The sequence below is a fragment of the Lissotriton vulgaris genome, chromosome 9 (assembly GCF_964263255.1).
Source record: "Lissotriton vulgaris chromosome 9, aLisVul1.2, whole genome shotgun sequence".
NCBI lineage: Eukaryota > Metazoa > Chordata > Amphibia > Caudata > Salamandridae > Lissotriton > Lissotriton vulgaris.
The window spans coordinates 1230144803-1230165075 of NC_141697.1; the positions used below are offsets into that span (position 1 = coordinate 1230144803).

Here is a 20273-nt window from a genome sequence, read left to right on the forward strand (position 1 = left end):
AGAGCAGAGATCAAAGCTGGGAGGCAGCAGCAGCAGTGCGAGAGCAGAGATCAAAGCTGGGAGGCAGCAGCAGCAGTGCAAGAGCAGAGAGCAGAGATCAAAGCTGGGAGGCAGCAGTGCGAGAGCAGAGAGCAGAGATCAAAGCTGGGAGGCAGCAGCAGCAGCGCGAGAGCAGAGGGCAGAGATCAAAGCTGGGAGGCAGAAGCAGCAGCAGCAGTGCGAGAGTAGAGAGCAGAGATCAAAGCTGGGAGGCAGCAGCAGCAGTGCGAGAGCAGAGAGCAGAGATCACAGCTGGAGGCAGCAGCAGCAGTGCGAGAGCAGAGAGCAGAGATCAAAGCTGGATGGCAGCAGCAGCAGCAGCAGCAGTGCGAGAGCAGAGAGCAGAGATCAAAGCTGGGAGGCAGCAGCAGCAGCGCGAGAGCAGAGAGCAGAGATCAAAGCTGGGAGGCAGCAGCAGTGCGAGAGCAGAGATCAAAGCTGGGAGGCAGCAGCAGCAGTGCGAGAGCAGAGAGCAGAGATCAAAGCTGGGAGGCAGCAGCAGTGCGAGAGCAGAGAGCAGAGATCAAAGCTGGGAGGCAGCAGCAGCAGTGCGAGAGCAGAGAGCAGAGATCAAAGCTGGGAGGCAGCAGCAGCAGCAGCGCGAGAGCAGAGAGCAGAGATCAAAGCTGGGAGGCAGCAGCAGCGCGAGAGCAGAGAGCAGAGAGCAGAGATCAAAGCTGGGAGGCAGCAGCAGCGCGAGAGCAGAGAGCAGAGATCAAAGCTGGGAGGCAGCAGCGCGAGAGCAGAGAGAAGAGATCAAAGCTGGGAGGCAGCAGCAGCAGTGCGAGAGCAGAGAGCAGAGATCAAAGCTGGGAGGCAGCAGCAGCAGCGCGAGAGCAGAGAGCAGAGATCAAAGCTGGGAGGCAGCAGCAGCAGCGCGAGAGCAGAGATCAAAGCTGGGAGGCAGCAGCAGCAGTGCGAGAGCAGAGAGCAGAGATCAAAGCTGGGAGGCAGCAGCAGCAGCGCGAGAGCAGAGAGCAGAGATCAAAGCTGGGAGGCAGCAGCAGCAGCGCGAGAGCAGAGAGCAGAGATCAAAGCTGGGAGGCAGCAGCAGCAGTGCGAGAGCAGAGAGCAGAGATCAAAGCTGGATGGCAGCAGCAGCAGCAGTGCGAGAGCAGAGAGCAGAGATCAAAGCTGGGAGGCAGCAGCAGCAGCGCGAGAGCAGAGAGCAGAGATCAAAGCTGGGAGGCAGAAGCAGCAGCAGCAGTGCGAGAGCAGAGAGCAGAGATCAAAGCTGGGAGGCAGCAGCAGCAGTGCGAGAGCAGAGAGCAGAGATCACAGCTGGAGGCAGCAGCAGCGCGAGAGCAGAGAGCAGAGATCAAAGCTGGGAGGCAGCAGCAGCAGCAGCGCGAGAGCAGAGAGCAGAGATCAAAGCTGGGAGGCAGCAGCAGCGCGAGAGCAGAGAGCAGAGATCAAAGCTGGGAGGCAGCAGCAGCAGCAGCGCGAGAGCAGAGATCAAAGCTGGGAGGCAGCAGCAGCAGCAGCGCGAGAGCAGAGAGCAGAGATCAAAGCTGGGAGGCAGCAGTCCCTAGAATTAGTTGTTAATGCAGAATGGAGAAGTTGCTGCTCTTGGTGTGTTTGTAGGATGTGCTCAAAAGAATGAAGAGGAGGTTAGTGGTCACATCCAAGTGGTGATTGTCCAAAGTGTTGACACTTACCACTGTAGCATCCAGGACTGTCTCAGAAGCTCTAGAGTTGGGAAGGTCTTCACAGACATCGGAGATGAGGTTCTTAGGTTTGTGGCAGAGAGATACCGAGGGCCTCTCGGGACACGGGGACGTGTAGTCCATCAGCATCTGGTCCCTTGTCGACGAGCGGTGGCCCTTGAAGGTTGCAGCATTCCAGAGATCAGCGCCATCTGGAGGTGGGAACAGAGGTACAGGTATCAAACCAGCTCTTTATAACCAGCCTCTTCTCAGTCCTGGGTAAATCAATGGAACCAGTTTGCCTTTTCTTCTCAGGCTAGTCCTCGACTGCAAGGTACTGGGTTATCCATAAATATATTCAGAATATACCACTAGTGGACATATCAACACATCAAACGCTTAGTATAGCCCGCCAGTGACATGTTATATAAGTGGGAAATTTGGCAAAATCTGCTAATAAACATGCCACACCAATCAAACTTCAGCATACACAACTGGTAATCTACTAGTGAATTAGTTATCTACAAAGAAGTGGATATATGATGTTACAACGCGGACTTTTACTCCGCATACCGTTACAACGCGGTTTTTACAACGCGGATACTGTAACAACGCATGTATTTACAACGCATTTTTTTACAACGCAGGTACCTTTACAACGCAGACCATTACAACGTAAGTATGGGTAAGTATATATTAATATTAATAATCTAATAGTAACTTAATTTTAAAAATATAATTTAATGTAATTTTAAATAATTTAATTTCCGTAAATTATTTTAAATTTAAATTAATATTACTTTATTTTTACCATGTACCCCTGTACCCCAAAAACTGAAAACTGACCCTAAACCCCAAAAATAAATTAAAGTAATTTTATGAAATATAATTTAAATTAATTATTGAAAATTAAAAAAAATATAACTTTATTTTTACCCTGTACCCCTGTACCCCAAAAACTCAAAACTGACCCTCAACCCCAAAAATAATGCAATGTAATTTAATTTAATTTATTTACTATTAAATAATTTAATTTAAAATTAAATGTAATTTATTTTTACCCTGTACCCCAAAAACTGAAAACTGACCCTGAACCCTAAAAATACCCCTTTACCCAAAAACTGAAAACTGACCCTGAACCCTAAAAATACCCCTTAACCCAAAAACTAAAAACTGACCCTGAACCCTAAAAATACCCCTTTACCAAAAAACTGAAAACTGACCCTGAACCCTAAAAATACCCCTTTACCCAAAAACTAAAAACTGACCCTGAACCCTAAAAATACCCCTTTACCCAAAAACTGAAAACTGACCCTGAACCCTAAAAATACCCCTTTACCCAAAAACTAAAAACTGACCCTGAACCCTAAAAATACCCCTTTACCCAAAAACTGAAAACTGACCCTGAACCCTAAAAATACCCCTTTACCCAAAAACTAAAAACTGACCCTGAACCCTAAAAATACCCCTTTACCCAAAAACTGAAAACTGACCCTGAACCCTAAAAATACCCCTTTACCCTAAAACCCCAAACTGACCCTAACCCCTAAAAATACCCCTTTACCCTAAAACCCAAAACTGACCCTAACCCCTAAAAATACCCCTTTTCCCCAAACATATAACATTTAAAAAATAACTATATACTTACCAATACTTACGTTGTAATGGTATGCGTTGTAAAGGTACCTGCGTTGTAAAAAAATGCGTTGTAAAAACATGAGTTGTAACAGTATCCGCGTTGTAATGGATGCGTTGTAACAGTAGTGCGTTGTAAAAAATGCGTTGTAACAGGTGCACACCAAAGAAGTCACTGAACACAAACCGCCCTATCCTACAGCAGTTCTAGACCATGAGAACATCAGCATTCAGAATAGTCAACTGATTGCCGCAGAAGTCAAACATGTTCCTCACCACCTGTTGTCCCTGCAGACCCCCTTGTGAACCCTGGATCAGAGATATTGCAAAGGCAGTAACAGGAAGAGGCAGAAGCAGAGCACTCTTAGCTTCATTTCGAAATCTACATCCCTCCCCTAAACCCAAGAAGACCCTTGTTTGCTGAAGATGGCCTACGGTAGAGGCAAGGGGTGGAAGCTTTTCCGGCTGGCAGGAGCTGGTGTGGTTGTATTTCTGCAGGCAGTGCTGAGGTGTGCTGTGGCTTAAAAGATGCCCTTGAGGGGAACTGATATGGAGTCTGGGAGGCTATAGATCAAGGCTTTACCAGCATCCAAAGAATAAAGGTATGAACAGCCGCCTGAACTCTCTTTCTGGGAGGAATGGTGTCATATTCTCCAGTAGCGAGAGCTGGCACCAGGCCATTTTGGTTTTCTTGGCGATGTGTTACTTGAGGGTGAGCCTGGTCTGCAGGGAGCATCCAAGTGGCTTGGCATTGGGTGAAAGTTGGTGTTTCAAACTGTCTAACTTCATGTTTGGACTGGGTGTTGCAATATATGTTCTATGTGACCTTTAGCAACAAAGGTAGCACTGCCTATGGCTGTAAGGTGAATTTGAGGTGAATTGAGTTTAACCGAATGAAGAAAGAAGGGAGCCGAGGAGGTGACAGTAAGAAGAGGAGAACTAGAAAGAGTAAGGTATGAGCGAGAGGTGCAGACAAGGCCTGTCCTTAAGGGCAGAGAGTCCCCACCCCCATCATTTCGAAAACACAGAGAGTGTCTGTCAGGCTGAGCAAAGGTCACCCTGACAGACACTCTTCATGTTTGTGTCAGGTAGTCAGGAACTATACATTCTCTAAATCTGCAGGAACCTGGCAGTCTGAGCTGAACTTTGTCGGGCTGAGGATTTTACAACCCTTTGGGAATGATTGCCTCAGACAAGCCAAGCGCTTGGAGGTCCGCCCCCTCATGACAAAGGGGCAGAGCGCTGATAGCCTCGGGTCTGGGCACTTCAGTTTTAAGCCCTGAATGGCCAAGGATAGACTGTACATCAGTGTCGCCTTCTTACAGAGTGAGGTTGGGTCAGCAACTCCCACTGACTCCATAACACTTTGTGCCGAGTAAGTGACTGCTGCTTCCTCTCATTGGCTGACCCATAACAAAATCAACCAATGAGAGGAGGCGGCAGTCCCAAAGCTCGAGCAACCTCAGAGAATTCCCTTACGCCACCCGAGATCACCGCTGCAGCCTGTAACAGTTTTTAGGTCTCGCGACCTATCGATGCGCGCAAGCGCATCGAGCGTAGCGAGAACTCATGTGGCGAAAACATCTTCAAACCAAAGGGCTTTCAGCCCCGCGGTTTTCATGCAGTGCCCGTGTACATGCACGCGCATCGCATGCAAGCCCAGCCCAGTCCTCTCCTCATTCACGCCCACCCACCAGGCTCTCCCGCCCCCATCAGGCTTCTCTCCCAATCCGCCTGCCTCCCCTCGCGCATTCACGCCTCCCACCAGGCTTTCCCGCCCCCATCAGGCTTCTCTCCCAATCCGCCTGCCTCCCCTCGCGCATTCACGCCTCCCACCAGGCTTTCCCGCCCCCATCAGGCTTCTCTCCCAATCCGCCTGCCTCCCCTCGCGCATTCACGCCTCCCACCAGGCTTTCCCGCCCCCATCCGGCTTCCCTCGTAATATGCCTGCCTCCCTTCGCTCGCATTCCCGCCCCAGGCTCTCCCGAAACTTTACTTTTTTCACTGCTGGCCGGCCCATCTACTTTTGCACGGCTTTCGTTTTCCGCTTGTTAGGGTTTGCTGCAAAGCATGGCTTTACATCGCTCTCCATCAGAGCCTCCTCTCCGCCCCCTTCCCTGCTGCTGCTCGCATCGCACTCCCTCCTCCCCCCTCCCTGACAAATTTCAAATGGTATCGCCAATTCCCTAGCTCTATTCAGGCTTTGCAATACCTCCCACCCGTAAGAGAACAGAGAAGTACAAGACCATACCATATGTATAAATCCGCTTTCGGGGCCTGCAGCGTGTGCAGCTGGCTGGTCAAGGAGCATAACTAACATTCAAAGCATGTGGAGTAAGATAGGTTTGGTGCATGAAATTATATTGCAACAATTTGAAACAGGCATTGGAGCTGACTGTCCGTACTCCCTCATGCACTCTTATCCATTCCCCAGCTGTTAGAGAGCCCCCCATGATTTCCTACCATTTGGCCTGCACGTGGAGTGTTGTCGACAATGAATCATCACGGAGCGCCCTATCATTGCGGGAGATCAGTCTACAGCCATGAGCCATATCTAGTCGTGTTGCCAGGGTGTTGGAGTGGGGTGGCGCGTCGGCTACAGCTCACGAGTTGCGGTTGATATTTTGACATATTGGAGTTCTTTCCCCGTACCCAATTGAAAGGATTCTATGGCCTCATCTCTTGTAATAAACTTGCCCTCCAGGATAAAGGCCCCCCATAGTATGAACCCCCCGTCCTTCGAAACGGGCATTGGAGCTGACTGTCCGTACTCCCTCATGCACCCTTATCCATTCCCCAGCTGTTAGAGAGCCCCCCATGATTTCCTACCATTTGGCCTGCACGTGGAGTGTTGTCGACAATGAATCATCACGGAGCGCCCTCGCCCCAGGCTCTCCCGAAACTTTACTTTTTTCACTGCTGGCCGGCCCATCTACTTTTGCACGGCTTTCGTTTTCCGCTTGTTAGGGTTTGCTGCAAAGCATGGCTTTACCTCGCTCTCCATCAGAGCCTCCTCTCCGCCCCCTTCCCTGCTGCTGCTCGCATCGCACTCCCTCCCCCCCCCTCCCTGACAAATTTCAAATGGTATCGCCAATTCCCTAGCTCTATTCAGGCTTTGCAATACCTCCCACCCGTAAGAGAACAGAGAAGTACAAGACCATACCATATGTATAAATCCGCTTTCGGGGCCTGCAGCGTGTGCAGCTGGCTGGTCAAGGAGCATGCTCTCCATCAGAGCCTCCTCTCCGCCCCCTTCCCTGCTGCTGCTCGCATCGCACTCCCTCCTCCCCCCTCCCTGACAAATTTCAAATGGTATCGCCAATTCCCTAGCTCTATTCAGGCTTTGCAATACCTCCCACCCGTAAGAGAACAGAGAAGTACAAGACCATACCATATGTATAAATCCGCTTTCGGGGCCTGCAGCGTGTGCAGCTGGCTGGTCAAGGAGCATAACTAACATTCAAAGCATGTGGAGTAAGATAGGTTTGGTGCATGAAATTATATTGCAACAATTTGAAACGGGCATTGGAGCTGACTGTCCGTACTCCCTCATGCACCCTTATCCATTCCCCAGCTGTTAGAGAGCCACCCCATGATTTTCTACCATTTGGCCTGCACGTGGAGTGTTGTCGACAATGAATCATCACGGAGCGCCCTATCATTGCGGGAGATCAGTCTACAGCCATGAGCCATATCTAGTCGTGTTGCCAGGGTGTTGGAGTGGGGTGGCGCGTCGGCTACAGCTCACGAGTTGTGGTTGATATTTTGACATATTGGAGTTATTTCCTCGTACCCAATTGAAAGGATTCTATGGCCTCATCTCTTGTAATAAACTTGCCCTCCAGGATAAAGGCCCCCCATAGTATGAACCCCCCGTCCTTCCAACTCTGCACCAACATGGAATTGGTAATTCATAAGAAGGGTTGCACCAACCTTCAATGGCATGTCAGGGGCGCAAGGCGCATGTTGAAACACTCTTCGGACCACTCCCTCCCGAACACATGGCCACCAGTTGAACAGTAATGGAGAGGGTGGAGTTTTTTTTTTCTTGTTTCCTTTGGACGCGCAGCCAATTCACTTTCATGCAAGCCCAGCCCAGTCCTCCCCTCATTCACGCCCACCCACCAGGCTCTCCCGCCCCCATCAGGCTTCCCTCCCAATCCGCCTGCCTCCCCTCGCGCATTCCCGCCTCCCACCAGGCTTTCCCGCCCCCATCCGGCTTCCCTCGTAATCTGCCTGCCTCCCCTCGCTCGCATTCCCGCCCCAGGCTCTCCCGAAACGTTACTTTTTTCACTGCTGGCCGGCCCATCTACTTTTGCACGGCTTTCGTTTTCGTTATTTGACTTCAACCCGTGGCATTGAACCCGTGGCACTCAACCTCACCAACTGATCTTTTTAAAGAAGAAATTAGAATGAATGCGTGCCACAGCCTGTTGTGTTCCTGTATTTAAAAGTAACTTTGCATGGGACACATTTTCGGGAGGGTAATTGGCCTGGCTTGCATACAATTATATAAAACTCGTTTTGCATTTTTGATTCAGAATTTTTCATAGGCATTCTTATTCAGAAATAAAACAAGCACTGGCGTTGCCAATAGGTTTCGCATTTGGAAAGTTGGAGCTATTGGTTTTGTAAATGACATTTTATATTTATATATTGTTATTGACAATGCCAATAACGATATATAAATATAAAATGTCATTTACAAAACCAATAGCTCCAACTTTCCTACTGCGAGACCTATTGGCAACGCCAGTGCTTGTTTAAAATATTTTGTGTGTGTATGTATGAATGCATATGTACTAATGCATGCATGCTCTAAATGGGTGTGTGTCAGTAGCGGCTCCTCGAAGGGAGTTGTGCGGGGTGGTGGGGCGGGGCGCCCGGGACAACAACATTATGCGCGCTGCAACGCCATCGGCGATGCAGCACGCGCAATGTAATTCATTTTATTTATTTAGTTACTTATCTCCGTGCAGCCGTATGCCGTAGTTTACTACCCCCCATCCTGTCCCTCCCCCGCCCTACCGCCCTGCACCATTCTCTCGAGGAGCTGCTACTGGTGTGTGTATGTGCTTGTGAATGGTGGGTATATGTGTATGTGCCTGTGAATGTATGGGTGTGAGTGAGTGTGCATTTAGATGGGTGAGTGTGAGTATGTGAATACGTGTGTGGCCTGCCCACCCAACCCCACCGCCTGCTCAGATTACTGGCAGCCACTGGAAAGGTGATATCCCAGGTATTGGTGATCATTGGAACAAATTCCACCCAATCCTCAGTCACTGAGTTAGTGCAAAGACTACAGCGTGCACTCTGTTGTGCACCTTATGTTAACTAGACGCACAGTCCGAGTCTGAACCGTGCACACATAATGCATGTGTGCACTAGCACAGACCAGGGTCACGCGCCTGATTAGTAATCGAAATTCACTAGAGTAAGAGAGAACGGACCAGGAAGAAAAGAGGCTGAGAAGAGACAGAGAGGAAGAACATATTGGAGAAAAGGGGAAGAGTGATGAGTCAACAAGTATGAAGTAGGGAGGGGCCTTCTAAAGAATCTTAACCCCATTTTGTTTTTAAATTGGATTTTCTGGCCAGACAGACTCTGACACACACCAGTGCAGGAAGCATCTACATTCCATCATAAAAACTCAGACTGTTCACTATTTTGATTTAAGAACTGAATGAAAGCGCACAGAAGCATAAAGGAAACTGAAAAGCACTAGATTACTTACAGGCTTTGAGATTGTGGGCGAAGGGACATTTCTTTGCTCGCCTTATGTTGGTATTTAGATAATAGACCTGAGAAAACAAATGGAAAGTATGAGGTAAAACCCCAGAGGCTCTTTGAGGACTTGATATAGCGCCTAACAAGTGAAGAGGAAAGACAGGCACCATCCCGGCTCACAAGCATGCTTATACACTGAAAAAAGAGCGACTACAGGCTGCAAACACCAGGTCTATTCTTTTTACCCATGTTCCAGTCTTAAAGTGCTTGGAGGGTCTGCGTGGTCTCCAGCTCCACCCTGCCTCTGGCTGCTCCTTGTGTCTGTGAGCTGCTGACTGCCCTCAGCCCTCCTCACACCTCTCGGACGCTCCTAAAGAACAGCAGCCGTCACCAGCCTTTCCTAGCAGGACCAGTGATGTGATCGATGAGAATGTAATCATGAGGTTACAGCTGGTTAATTACCTAAGGTGCTCCATTACTCTGTTTCCATCTTCCCCTCTATGAAACGCGCCGAGTCACCTTCGCAGAGGCCCTGCTACCAAAGGTGTAGAAGACCTGGGTTACCACCAAGGCTCTAAGGCAAAGTAATAACCCATCACCTCTAAAGCACTGGGATAAGATAGATAAAAACAGTGTATTCAGATTACGAGGTGGGAGTAAATTGAGTAATTTCATGAAGCATAATTACACAAAGTACAGCACAATGGTGTGGTATTATTGTGCAGTAGTGCAATGTTCTCATTGACCCTAGCAGCATAACAGACTGCATGGGCCCACTCCACTATACTAACCCATAACCTACAAAAAGGATGAAGGCCTGCCTGCTGGGATGCAATATGTATCTCAGTTCAAGAACCATGGGCCGGATTCTCAAAAGTAATCTGAGACAAAATCCTAACTTTACGACTTCCGGTATTCACAAAGGGCATTTAGGAGTAGTGAAGTTAGGATTCCTAACTTTACTACTCCTAAATGCCCATTGTGAATACCAAAAGTAGTAAAGTTAGGGCACTTGGGAGTAGTAAAGTTAGGATTCCTAACTTTACTACTCCTAAATGCCCATTGTGAATACCAAAAGTAGTAAAGTTAGGGCACTTGGGAGTAGTAAAGTTAGGAATCCTAACTTTACTACTCCTAAATGCCCATTGTGAATACCGAAAGTAGTAAAGTTAGGGCACTTGGGAGTAGTAAAGTTAGGATTCCTAACTTTACTACTCCTAAATGCCCATTGTGAATACCAAAAGTAGTAAAGTTAGGGCACTTGGGAGTAGTAAAGTTAGGAATCCTAACTTTACTACTCCTAAATGCCCATTGTGAATACCGAAAGTAGTAAAGTTAGGGCACTTGGGAGTAGTAAAGTTAGGATTCCTAACTTTACTACTCCTAAATGCCCATTGTGAATACCGAAAGTAGTAAAGTTAGGGCACTTGGGAGTAGTAAAGTTAGGAATCCTAACTTTACTACTCCTAAATGCCCTTTGTAAATACTGAAAGTCGTAAAGTTAGGATTTTGTCTCAGATTACTTTTGTGAATTGGGCCCGTGATAGCAAGTTATGCTGTGGAGACCAGGCATCCTCGCACCTGCAGCTGGCAGTAAACGTCCAGCTGGCTATTATAGAAGGCGCATGGCACAGTAATAGTGGTTGTTCACAGGAAGTGTGCCAGTTACACCCAGTGCCAAGCATGGTGTCTGCAAAGATGTTGGTTTAGACAGTTTAGTCCATGATATCTCCTCCCTGCCTTTACATTTGGCTGGCATTATCCCCACCTCCTCACAACGAAGACCTCATTGGTTGAGTTTACTTTCATTCTCATCTGCCCGCTTCTTATTCATTGGCTTGCCTTGTCTATCCTGTGTCTGTCCCGCCCCGACCATTTCCAATCTCACACGCGTCTTTCAACAACTCACTTTTAGGGAATTACTTTTTTCTTCTGTCTTTAGCTCTCCACAAGAGTGCATGTGTTTTGCAGCTGTCTTCCTAGTGTGCTTCTCTTCCCTCCTCTGTGCTCTGCGTTGCGCTCTCATCCATGTGCTTCTCCCATACCCCTTCAGTTATGTGCTCACTCCCATGTGCTTCTCCCATACCCCTTCCGTTATGTGCTCACTCCCATGTGCTTCTCCCATACCCCTTCCGTTATGTGCTCACTTCCATGTGCTTCTCCCATACCCCTTCCGTTATGTGCTCACTTCCATGTGCTTCTCCCATACCCCTTCCGTTATGTGCTCACTCCCATGTGCTTCTCCCATACCCCTTCCTTTATGTGCTCACTCCCATGTGCTTCTCCCATACCCCTTCCGTTATGTGCTCACTCCCATGTGCTTCTCCCATACCCCTTCCGTGATGTGCTCACTGCCATGTGCTGCTCCCATACCCCTTCCGTTATGTGCTCACTTCCATGTGCTTCTCCCATACCCCTTCCGTTATGTGCTCACTCCCATGTGCTTCTCCCATACCCCTTCCGTGATGTGCTCACTGCCATGTGCTGCTCCCATACCCCTTCCGTGATGTGCTCACTCCCATGTGCTTCTACCCCTTCCGTTATGTGCTCACTCCCATGTGCTTCTACCCCTTCCGTTATGTGCTCACTCCCATGTGCTTCTCCCATACCCCTTCCGCTTTGTGCTCACTCCCTTGTGCTTCTCCCATACCCCTTCCCTTATGTGCTCACTCCCATGTGCTTCTCGTCCACGTGCTTCTCCTTCCAGCTCCATGCTGCTCTCTCTCGCCCACTTGCTTTTCTCCCGCACTCCAGATCTCTCTCTCTCTTGCCCCTCAAACATGCCCTTTTATTGCTTCCCACCTTCAGCACCTCCTGTGTTGCTTTCTCACATTTTCTATTTTTTTTATTGATTTACTTTGGATCAATAAAAATAAAGCATACTTTTGTAGGGACATCCGCATGATGCGCACATGTACAAAATGACGTGCGAGGCCGCATTATAGACTTTTTTTTTATTTTTGTTTAGCCATGCTGCACAGCATCGCTATAAACAGGTCTGCCTATAAGCTTTGCCAATGCTTGTTTGAGATTGTTTTATCCCCCTTTATCTCTCACGGACAAACTCTTTGGGATTCAAAGTAATCGCTTGAATAATGTCAACATGTAGATAAAACATCAATTGTAGCAGGGCTGTTTTTTAATCCAGAAAAAAACATATATCTGTTGGAGATGATCAGAGATCGCGACAACGCATCTGTGGTTCCATTCCTGCCATGTTGCATGGCAACGAGGCGTCTATCACTTCATCTCTTTATCAATTCTGCAGAAGCCCACCACCAGCAGAGGAGCCCACCCCGGGTGAGTACGCTCTCTCGTCTATCCTCCTCCCTCTGAAGCCGATGTCCTATGTCCCCCGCCGCCATATCCATACGCCCCCTTTACGCCATGTTGCCGAATATACTGAACCTCCTGTCACTCCTTCTCAAAATAATTAAACAACAGGGGGTGGTGATGGACAGAGTTTCTGAATTAAGCAGAATACTCTCACCCAGTCAAGAGATCAGGGCTTAATCCAACACCGTTTTTTAGCTCACTGCACCATCCCAGCTTTTACTGGGTGAGAGTATTCTGCTTAATTCAGAAACTCTGTCCATCACCACCCCCTGTTGTTTAATTACTCCTTCTCAAAAGGCACATCATATATTCCTGCAGCAAATATCAGAAGACAAACTGGTTCTTAGCAGTTTAACCCAGGTTAATATCACCTAGCTGGAAGTTACTTGTTGTATCGACCTTATAAAGATGAAGGTTGAGTTACAGTGCTAGAACTCATACACGTGACTCTCAGGCCTCTGAAGCAGACTCAGAACACAGAGACATCTGACCAGACAACGTTATCTTCAAATTAAGGAGAGAGGAATGACTGTACCTCGATGCAAAGGCAGGGCAGCAGGAACTCGTACTGCAGGACAGCGGTCAGGGACGAGGAGGGCTTTATCTGCCAGAAAGAATAAAACACACAGTTAATGGAGCACATTCAGAGAGACAGAGCAAGTGAGCAATGTGTTCTTACGTCATCACTGGTCTGTACAAGGTCTGCTTGCAGAGCTGTTTTGGTCACATGCAGGCGTTAATTCAGACATTTTACTCCAGGGTCCTTTCAAGTTTAGCAGGACAGCACAGCATCAGCTGTCTGCCTGGCTCTTGTAATGAAACAAATCATAAATGCACATTACATACTCCTGCATTGAGGGGCCTTAGGTAAGATCTCTCTCGCCATTGGTTTGTTCAAGTGCCCTTCACATTTCACCTCCATTCATGACACTAGGAAGCAAAGAGTCCGCCCTTTTCAGCCTTTGATTTGTGTTCCACTGAGGCTGAAGGCATCTCCCTGGATCACATCTGCAGGCCCACCTGCAAATGAGTGAACTTCAGTGCCTGGACCTGTGGGCGGGTCCTTTACTTTCTAGCTCTATTCGTTTTCCTTTTTGTTTTCTTTCTTGTTGTCTTGTGCTTGCCAGTTCCCAAGAGAGTGTTAAGAGTCCTTTCGCTTTCTTTTTATTGCATATGCAGTGCCAGACATCCGTGGTGCCACAGCTTCTAAGCCGGGTGGCCATTTTGGAATATTATTGTCCGCAGTGTAGCAATGTTTTACCGTTCCAAGATGGCTACCATGTTTAAAAGCAATAGGTCCGGCCATCTTGGAATGGTTCAACAGTGAGACACTATGTTCAAAATCGTTCCATTATGGCACTCCAGTACAATATTTATTGGGCAACATCTCGGAATGGCATACTGTATGGTGCATTTTTGGTGTACTCTTGCAGAACAATGATACATTATGTAATATCCATTCCAGGATGACTGCCTGGTGCGATGTGTAATTTTCTACTTATTTTTACTTGAGACCATATGTTTCTCCTGTTTACACAAAGGCATTTTTTTTTACATTCATTCTTTCATCATGTAAATGCTTGAAACATAAAACCAAATAAACCATCACACCACAAACAGCATAATTTGCAAATGCCATATTTATTGGCTTTGCTAATACTTGTTACATAATTCAATCTTAGCTTATAGTGTACACACGCAGCCACGTTCTAACTCAGTGTACACGCAATTCTGCAGAATTGAACAAAAACTCCGTCCTCTCATCCTCATTAATAAAAGAGAAACCTCACATACCTTTGATAAGACAGCAAGTAACTCTATCTTTGAATGCAAAAATGCATATAGTCATCTCAAGTGAAAATGAAAATATAGCAATATTTTTTTTATATTCACTGCACTCTAGAATTTCGCCCTATTAAGCTTTTCTAGGCTTTTTGTTGGCATTGTATTTTTGCCCATAACTTTACTTGGGGTGGTCCTAGGAGGATGGGACCACCACAGAATCGTTGAGCATGATATGCTCTTTGAAGTTCAAGGCATCTGCTTGCCCTCCCCCTAGGTTAGGGGTGACCCCAAAATCATCACCTCTCTCGTTGCCTGACATTTTTCAGAGTTCACTTTTGTACATTGGTTACATGCTTTTTAGCATGTAAAGGTAAAGTTGTTCTATCAAAGGGTTGTGGGTGCAGTACCTATCTGCTACATGGCGGAGATGTAATGCGTAGTTAACAAATCTCTGCTAGCGGAGCAGAGTTCATTGCCCACGGCTACTGAAAATACGGGAAACAAAAGGCATAGACATGTTTCCAAGGCACTTGTTTAGGACCAACTCTATAAAATGTGCACTTACAAATGTAATGAGAGCATCGGAAAAACAACATTTGAGGCAATAATTAAAATGCAGAAGACAACGACAAAAGGAAGCTTCAGAACAGAGCCAAAAAGTGTCGGCTTGACTAGTTGGAAGTCATCTCTTCTTACCTCTTGGAGGCTTTTGTTTCGAAGCTCTTCGCACACTACGAGCTCCTGGTGACAAAGTCTTGCTTTAAGACGGGGTCCCGGTGGAACGGAAACAGTAATCTGTCGGTTTGTTTCATCAATCTCATAGGAGAAGGGAGGGCCTGGCAAAGAGGTAAACAAAGATAAGAGGAAAGAGAAGCTGTGTTTTTTGCTTAATAAAACATACACGTACCAAGAAGACTGGGGATTCCTGCTCACCGGGAACTACAACATTTACAGCATTTTCAGAGGAAATTAATATCACTATTGTCAGCCAAGGGCACATAGACACATCGCAGTTGGTGGTAGGCTTGAAGCTGCTTGCTTATCCGCTCAGCCCATCCTGCTCTCCACCACCATATGTTGAACATACATGTTCTACAGCTCTGCCATCACTTACTGTACACTGGCGCTCCTCAAGTATGACCCAAGACATTTACGTATCCAATAAGTTTGTGATGTGCACAATATAAATGCAATGGTGTCTGTTGCACGCTGTCTGACAGCTCACGCTCTTCCATTTACCTGTTGGTATGAAGAATGAAACTGCCTATGCACATGTGGTTGCAATGTATGTGCCCATGTCAGTGGCGTAACATCGGCCGCCGCAGCACCCGTGGTGTGGGGGGGCGAGCTGCAGGGGGCCCCCTCAGCACAGTACTCTACCATTAGAGCTTTAGATTCACTGTGGAGGGGGCCCCGTTGTGTACTTTGCAGGGACGCCCCCTCAACTTTTTTTGCACCACTGGTCCATGTGCATGTGTTCTATGCTGTCATTCTAAAGTGCACACACGTGAGCAAGGGGGGCCTCTTGAACGGTGACATCCGATCTTGGTTTTTTTCTTTGATGGTGGACATGAAAGGCCTGAAGGATTTTTGGTGTCAATGAGCCACAGAGGTCATTCTAGAATATGGCAGCCATCTCCGAGAATGTGTGTACAGCAAAACATACTTTATATAGAAAGCTCCAGGACCTTGGAGGCTGTTTTCTGAGTGTGCATTTCTGGGTGGGTGTTTGTATTGATCAGAAAATATGAACCCACTGGTCGAAGGTATGCTCAACCTTCCGAAGTCATCATGGAACATCAGTGGTAAGAACAAAACGTGGCAGGTCGTGTGTGTAGCATCATTGTGCTAGGAAGGGAGTAGTCCCTGAGATGTAGCATCGTACAGATAGCACCGGCGACCTAGCACACATTCATAGAGTCTTTGGGGCATATGTATCAAAGTCCGTTTTGCGATTCTCAAATAGCGATTTTTTGGAAATCGCTATTTCAGAATCGCAAAACGGGATGTATTTAAAAAATCGCAAATAATTTGCGATTTCTTGGTATTCCTTAATTGCGATTAGCAAATTGTGAAATCGCAATTAAGGTATACCTTCCCATTCATTCCCCCGGCCAGGAGGCCCATAGGAATGATTGGGAAGACATTCTCAATTAGCGATTCGCAATTTGAGAATCGCAAATTGGGAATAATTTCAAGGGTGCAAGGGTGTCATAAGGACACCCTGATGCACCCCTGAAATGAGCATATGTGCGCATATGGCACACATACATGCCCTAAGGGCATGTATGTGCGCCACATGTTACCTTTTTGAAAGAAATCGCAAATTACCACCAACTTGAAGTTGGTGGTAATTTGCGATTTCCTAAGGAGAAATCGCACAACTTGGGTGTTTGTTACATACCATTTAAGGAATCACAATTTGCGATTTCTTAAATGCTTACGCGAAATTGAGAATCGCAAAATTAGCAATTCCTTAAAAATGCGATGAGAAAATGTCTCATACATCGCGTTTTGAGATTTTTTTATTCGCAAACACTGTTTTTTTGCGAATCGCAGCATTGACGAATAAAAATTGTTTCATACATATGCCCCTTAGGGCCATATGCATGGACACATTTTCCAATAGACACAGAATGGGGATAAACCCTTTGATGCATCTGGCCCTGAGACCCCAACTGGTCTTTAAGCAAGAGCTCCTAACAACATGTTCTCCACTTTAGTGGGTTTCATTTTCAACTTGTTTGAGATTGCTGATTGAGAGAAAGAATATCTGAAAAATGTATTTCCACATTGTAAGGTACAGAAGGGCTGTGGATAAAAGCTCAAGACTTAAGCCATATGTACCCCCCCTCCCCGTCATGCGCGAGTATTGATCGTTTGTATTCGAATACTTCAGCAAATGTTCTGAGAGGCTTTGATAGGGGAATTGTAATTGCATTTAATAATTAAATATAGGTGCTAGCAAATAATGACGCGATCACCATAAACTGCACAGCCCTTGCATGAAATTAGTGTATTCCTTCATGAGGTGTACAAGGACTGCACTGCCTGAATCCAACTTACCTCTAATCCCCCATTCCGAGGTGCAAAACTTAGAATGGTGCAATAAATGTGCACCCTCTAAGTATCACACCTCACAGTCCTGCAAATGGCGGGTGCCTATTCCTAGATCACATTTATGACCCCGCTGTACCATGGAAACTGCAATAAATGCATTTATTGTTCCCTGACAAAGGAAGGACACAGGCTTACGAAGAGTTTGTTTGATAAATAAAGATATAAACTTGCTTTTCTTCCAAAATACACCAGATAATATAGAAATTCATAGTTAGGGAGCGGAATGTAAATAAAAGATGTGCAATGTTTGTCTGGCTTTGCTACTGTTAATAATTAAGTGAATTCCTTCACGTTATCTCACCAGAATCCTCCTTGCGAATGGCGTGATGCCGCAATACTCCAACGTTGTAATCTGGAACTGTAGAGACGAAGACCGACACGTTCTTTCCCACGTCTGCATCAAAACAGTCATACTCCACCTTCCACTGCGTAGGGAAACAAGCGCATGAATCAGGAAGAGGCAGAGACAGGAAGTACACAGGTGATCTCTCCAACAGCTCCTCTCTGTGTGATGTTACTTCGTTGAGCCATTTTAACTACATCGTGGTCCCACCAGCCTCTGGCGTCATCTGCTTCTCCATCCTACGCGAAGCCCAAGTAGGACTGAACTTTCATGGTAGACGTACCATGGTGTGTGCCCACCACTGGTGCAATGGGTCGGCTGCTATGGACATGGGTACCTTTGCCAACAGACATACAGGTCAGGTAGAGGAGGTTCATGCATGTTGGCTCAAGCCTGACATGAGACCCACCGTACCCACAAGCTAAGCGTCCTGCATTGGTTAGAACCTGTCAAGGAGTCGCCACAATCTTTTATGTCATTTCCTCTCTGCCTCTCTATTATCCTATTTAACTTTCTACTCCCAGCATTGAACCACTGGGAATATTCTGCTAAATTTCAGTATGTCTTTGGTGGGTTTTTGCTGTTGCTCAGCACACACTTTTTTGTGTTTACACCTTTACTTCTAGGCTTCCCACTTCTAAGATGCAGAGAGAGTCTGTGAGATGCTTGGGAGAGCCACCAGGAGTCCAGCTTACCCAAACTCTTCAAGCGCTTGACTTTATCCATGGCCATTTACCTGATTTACCTGTAAACAGCATGCGGCGCTGGGGCAATGGGGCCGATTCCCGAAACTAACTTAAGACAAAATCCTAAACCTACTACTTTTGGTATTCAGAGAAGTTAGGATTTTGTCTTAAGTTGGTCTTAAGACAAACTTAAAACAGCCTTAAGACAAACTTGCGACAGACTTAAGACAGACTTAAGAGTCTGTCTTAAGTCTGTCTTAAGTCTGTCTTAAGTCTGTCTTAAGACAAACTTAAGACAAAATCCTAACTTCTGTCAATACCAAAAGTAGTAGGTTTAGGATTTTGTCTTAATTTAGTTCTGTGAATCGGGCCCACTATTTCTGAGGGTAAGTGGTTTTACTGTCATTTTTATCGCGCAGGCAGACTTTACGCAGCCTGCACAACACTGCAGAACAAACCAACACAAGGGGGCTGGCAGGAAAAGAAGAGAAATAAAGGTACAGCAAAGGAGTGCAGGAGTAAACAAGAAAAGACAAAAAAGAAACATCATGGGCAGAGGTGGGACATGGAAAGCAGCTTGACACCCAGATCAAGGGCCGCTCCTCCTCGCTTCGCCTTGATACTACTACTCTTTCACAAAATCCAACAAGGGACAGTAGCAAGGAGCCTAAAGTGTGGTGTCTGGTGATCAGGAATACAGAATACAACTTGTAAAAAGAGAATTGGGGGAGGGAGAGCCTGCTTAGCTGAGATGTCGCTAACGGGCCGTCATCACCACGACCGCGATGGGGAATGTCCACCATGAACATGTCCTAGATCCATCTACGCAGGTTTAAGACTGACACCGCTTTGATCACCACATCTTGCAAGGGCATGTTTCATATGACTCAGGCTCATGAGAAACTTGAATTTAAACAATAGTTTTCACATGTCTCCCCAGGTGCTGCTTTCACTTCCTGTGACTAGAAGCTGTTACAGAAAGGGTAACCATTAATTAGGATGAAATTAGTCAGGAAACCACCCTGAAGCCAGTCAAATGTCACAATCTTCTTTAGTGTATACATTTTTAAAACTCTCCTCCCAAAGCTGCAGGGGGTCCTTTGGAGATATTTAAATGCAGCAACAGCAAGATAATAAGACATTTTATCATGGAGCCGTGTCTCACACGAGAGAGAGTAAAGTGGTTGAGGTAAGCGTATCAACATTGGGTGGAATATGAGTAATGCAATAATTGAGAGTTACGTAAGACGATGCTTGCGTAATAACAACTTGACACAGGCTGAATATTTATTTAAATATATGTAAAATCTATTAATTCTGCCTCACAGCTCTTTTAAACACCAACTTTAATTAGAATTGTCAAGGAAGTCAATTACTCTAAAATTTTAAGCAAATAAGTTCTCAGACTTTCAAAACATGGAGAGATTTCTAAGTTTTCAGACATGAAAGTGCTTGATTCCTCATCCATAAAGTGTATGTAAGCACTGGCTGCAAGGACATGTTCCTTGAGGTCAACATCCTTTTGGTACCCACCTGCAGGCTGCCTTCATGGTCTCTGTGGGTCTCTCTCTGTGTCTCTCTCTCTCCTTCTCTCCCTCTCTCTCTCTCTCTCTCTCTCTCTCTCTCTCTCTCTCTCTCTCTCTCTCTCTTTCTTTCTTTCTTTCTTTCTTTCTTTCTTTCTTTCTTTCTTTCTTCCTTTCTTTCTTTCTTTCTTTCTTTCTTTCTTTCTTTCTTTCTTTCTTTCTTTCCTTCTTCCTTTCCTTCTTTCTTTCTTTCTTCCTTTCTTTCTTTCTTTCTTTCTTTCTTCTTTCTTTCTTTCCTTCTTCCTTCTTTCTTTCCTTCTTTCTTTCTTTCTTTCTTTCTTTCTTTCTTTCTTTCTTTCTTTCCTTCTTCCTTTCTTTCTTTCTTCTTTCCTTCTTTCTTTCTTTCTTTCTTTCTTTCTTTCTTTCCTTCTTC

The 20273-nt window shown here is 46.2% G+C and overlaps 1 protein-coding gene across 2 annotated transcripts in view; it reads right to left on the reverse strand.

The window, feature by feature from the left end:
* The window catches only part of IL17RE (interleukin 17 receptor E), a 160518-nt gene that overhangs the window by 26127 nt on the left and 114118 nt on the right, over positions 1–20273 (reverse strand). For both annotated transcript variants that reach the window (XM_086939373.1, XM_086939374.1), the window contains 5 exons: positions 17590–17713; positions 14865–15004; positions 12919–12987; positions 9055–9121; positions 1698–1897 (listed from right to left, as the gene is read on the reverse strand). In XM_086939373.1, coding sequence (XP_086795499.1) covers positions 1698–1897; positions 9055–9121; positions 12919–12987; positions 14865–15004; positions 17590–17713 — 600 coding nt within the window. The remainder of the gene's footprint in view (positions 1–1697; positions 1898–9054; positions 9122–12918; positions 12988–14864; positions 15005–17589; positions 17714–20273) is intronic.